Raw genomic sequence first — 3,041 nt, 5'->3', positions numbered from 1 at the left:
AATCGATTTCTTTTTTCATCCTGATCATTTATGTATACATTTGTCTATATCTATCTCGATTCGTTTTGGCTGTTACAAACAACCGTTATGTGAACAAAATTAATATACCCTTGTGCACAAGTGCGCTCGGGTATAAAAATTAAAAAGGAATACAAAAATGTTTTCAATTGTTTTATTAGATATTTTGCTAAATAAAGAGCAGCAATTACGGGCCTCTGCGTAAATAATATGAAAAAAAAAGTGTTCTCTTGCGCCTCTTCTAACTATCATTTTATATTACAGCTCTCTTGCACTCTAAGGAAAATAAACCAGCGTTCCTCATTACTTTGGGTGTCTACCAGCCTTGTGTACAAAAAAGTTCCAATCCCACAGTGTCGAAGGAGGGCATCAAAGGTCTGTAGGAATGGACTCGAACATTGCTTTGGGAAAAAGCACCGTCACCAAGGTGATACCAGAAATCCTTACCCTTATGGAGCGGAGGCTTTGTTCAAAGTGGATAAAATTGTTATGAGCAAGAGGGAGGGGCCGCCAAAAGTTCTTTCTACGAAAAATTTAGTATACCGGGCGTGATTTGGTGTATCGACGTCAAGCAAACCACAATACGTGTATTTTTTTTTTAAATCGAAAAGGAAATTTTGGCATCAATGCGGCGGTTGTAAGTTGTCAAAATGACTTCATGTTATGTGAAAAGGTTTTTGTAAAATTAATTTCTCATTTATTTCAGATTTGCGTTCATAAGACACCACATTTCGTGGTTATTGGACGAAGTCGTTTTCGGTGTTTATTAGGAACCTTGCAGAAAGGTTTTGAAAATAATTAATGTGTTGACCTGCATAACATTTGTCGCCACTGCAATCTTGAATTTTACTATGAAGAAGTTGAAGAAAACGATAGCGAAGTAGATAGATATGTATCAACGGAAATTAGCTTGCAAGTGAAGCATAAAGAATTGGAGACGAAATTGCAAATAATAATATCTCTATTTAATTAAAAGTAGTTATGTAATTTAACAACAATAAACAATTTACACAAAAAATAACCTTTTCAGGACTTTTTAGTATTTTTCAACGCGAAACTTTCTAGCTCCAACTCAAAGCTGTCGCTTTTTCGACCAACGCTTCTTTCACTTTTTAATGGTGTTCCTGCGAATGTTTTCTAAAGTGTTTTCATCTTGTCTAAGCTGCGGTAACCTCTTTTGGACGTTACTATCGGTTTATTTTTGAGTATTTACCAACGCAGCTAAACTTCCGGAAAGGCTTTAAGAAAATTTTGTTTTATACTCTTTTTTATTCCACTAGCCTTCAGCTGATCGGAATATTTTCGATAAACGGAATGCAGAACATGAAACTTTCGATAGAATTCCGAATCGAAGTTGATCGAAATGTAGAACACGGCGGAATCGGAAATAATTTCCGATTGCCAGAATGCAGAAGACCTACTCGCGGAAACAAATCCGATTCCAATTCGAATCGGATTGCGGAACACGGCTGATAGTGATTTTGGTACAGCAGACAGGAAAGGATTGCTCTACAAGATCGACAATTAGGCGTCGGTTGCCCTGGACCCTGTAAGATTGGTGAAATGTAATATTTTCTCACGATAGAAAAATAATGCTCTTTCAACTCCACTGTCAACAGTACGTACTGTTACGATTAATATTAATTCAATGACTTTCAGGCAGCACCGAGTTTTGTAGTCACAGTATAAATTTTGTTGCAAAATTCCAATAGATTGGAAATTTTTGCAGTGTTTGAAAATTTCAGTTTTTCTTCGAAAGAAAGTATCAGAATGAAACAATCTTTTTGGGTGCAGATTTAAAAAACATAAAACTTTAGAATGAAATTATTTGTGTTACGAAAATATTTTTTTTTTTGTTTTTCAATAATAATTTTTTTATGAACAATTGAACATCTAAACAATTTCTGTGCCATTTATTTATGAAAAAGAAAGCATTTGCAATGTCAATAGTTCGTAAAGTGTCGAACAGGTAAAATATATGCTAATAACTGCACCATGAAGACGGCGAAGCATAATCCTTCTATGCTTGTTTTGCAATTGGAGATCTGAAACTAATCGGCACCGTGAACGCTGGAAAATATATACGAATTTTAAAGGGCTGATTTGTGCCCTGAATGGAAAACCTTTTTTTTTTATTGCTATAAAATCATTTTTCACAGCAAGTTTAGTATTTTTTGTGTTTTCCATTTGAGCATTTATGTCTTTTTAGGTTAAAGAATTTTTACTCCACCATGGTATGCCAACACTAAACTGACCCGGGAATAGGATATGCACCCGATAAAAAATATTTGGAGAATATTAAATTAAGAACTATTTAAAGGATGTTCGAAATAATCTACCGAACTTTGCTGTGTTACATCTGGCAAGACTTAGCAAATTTTGATTGAATCTGTTATTAAGGTAGAAGAAGGCTCTTCAAAATAATTCACACTGGTAGTTTGTACAAATAAAAAACACGGGTAATAACAATAAAAAAAATAAGTACCCATATCCTTTCAAATATAAATTTTCTTAAATACAGTTTTGCTGCCCAATAAGAATTTACTTAAAAATGTATTTATTTAATAAATAGGCTAAGCCAGTGCCAGGATGCATATATGAACCATTTGATTGTTTAATCAGCTGATGCGTTTTCTATGATCGCTGCTGTATGTAATGGAAATTGTTGTGAGTGTATTAAATGAACCGATAATTTAATGAAAGGCGTTGTAGGTGCATTCAAGTAAAAGTTTATTCAAAAATATTTGTCTTCGAAAGAGTAAATTTTGCATTAAAATTCAACCGCGATTATTTCAATCAGTAGTCATAGATAATACCAAAAACTCATAATTATTTCATATACATGCATGTATTTTCCAACAATAAAGCAATAAATACTTTTTGTTCGGACCAAAACGAAATAATTCCAATAAAGCAAGTGCTGTAACTTTGGAACTGATTACATAATTAAAACAGCTCTTAGGGAATTTTTATGATTCTATTCAATCCATTTGACCGTGATTGCATTTTCCTTACTATCCAGC

General features: G+C 33.5%; 1 protein-coding gene across 1 annotated transcript in view; it reads right to left on the bottom strand.

Moving 5' to 3' along the window:
- The window catches only part of LOC108372601 (uncharacterized), a 9,995-nt gene extending 9,725 nt beyond the window's left edge, over positions 1-270 (bottom strand). Inside the window, exon 1 of the mRNA XM_017628331.1 lies at positions 265-270. Coding sequence (XP_017483820.1) covers positions 265-270 — 6 coding nt within the window. The remainder of the gene's footprint in view (positions 1-264) is intronic.
- Between the last annotated feature and the right edge of the window lie 2,771 nt (positions 271-3,041).

The sequence above is a fragment of the Rhagoletis zephyria genome, unplaced genomic scaffold (genome assembly GCF_001687245.7).
Source record: "Rhagoletis zephyria isolate East Lansing unplaced genomic scaffold, Rhagoletis_zephyria_1.1 Rzeph_scaffold_05909, whole genome shotgun sequence".
NCBI classification, from domain to species: Eukaryota; Metazoa; Arthropoda; class Insecta; order Diptera; family Tephritidae; genus Rhagoletis; species Rhagoletis zephyria.
The sequence above is the reverse complement of the archived record's forward strand: the minus strand, read 5'-3'. Positions and strand labels throughout refer to the sequence as shown.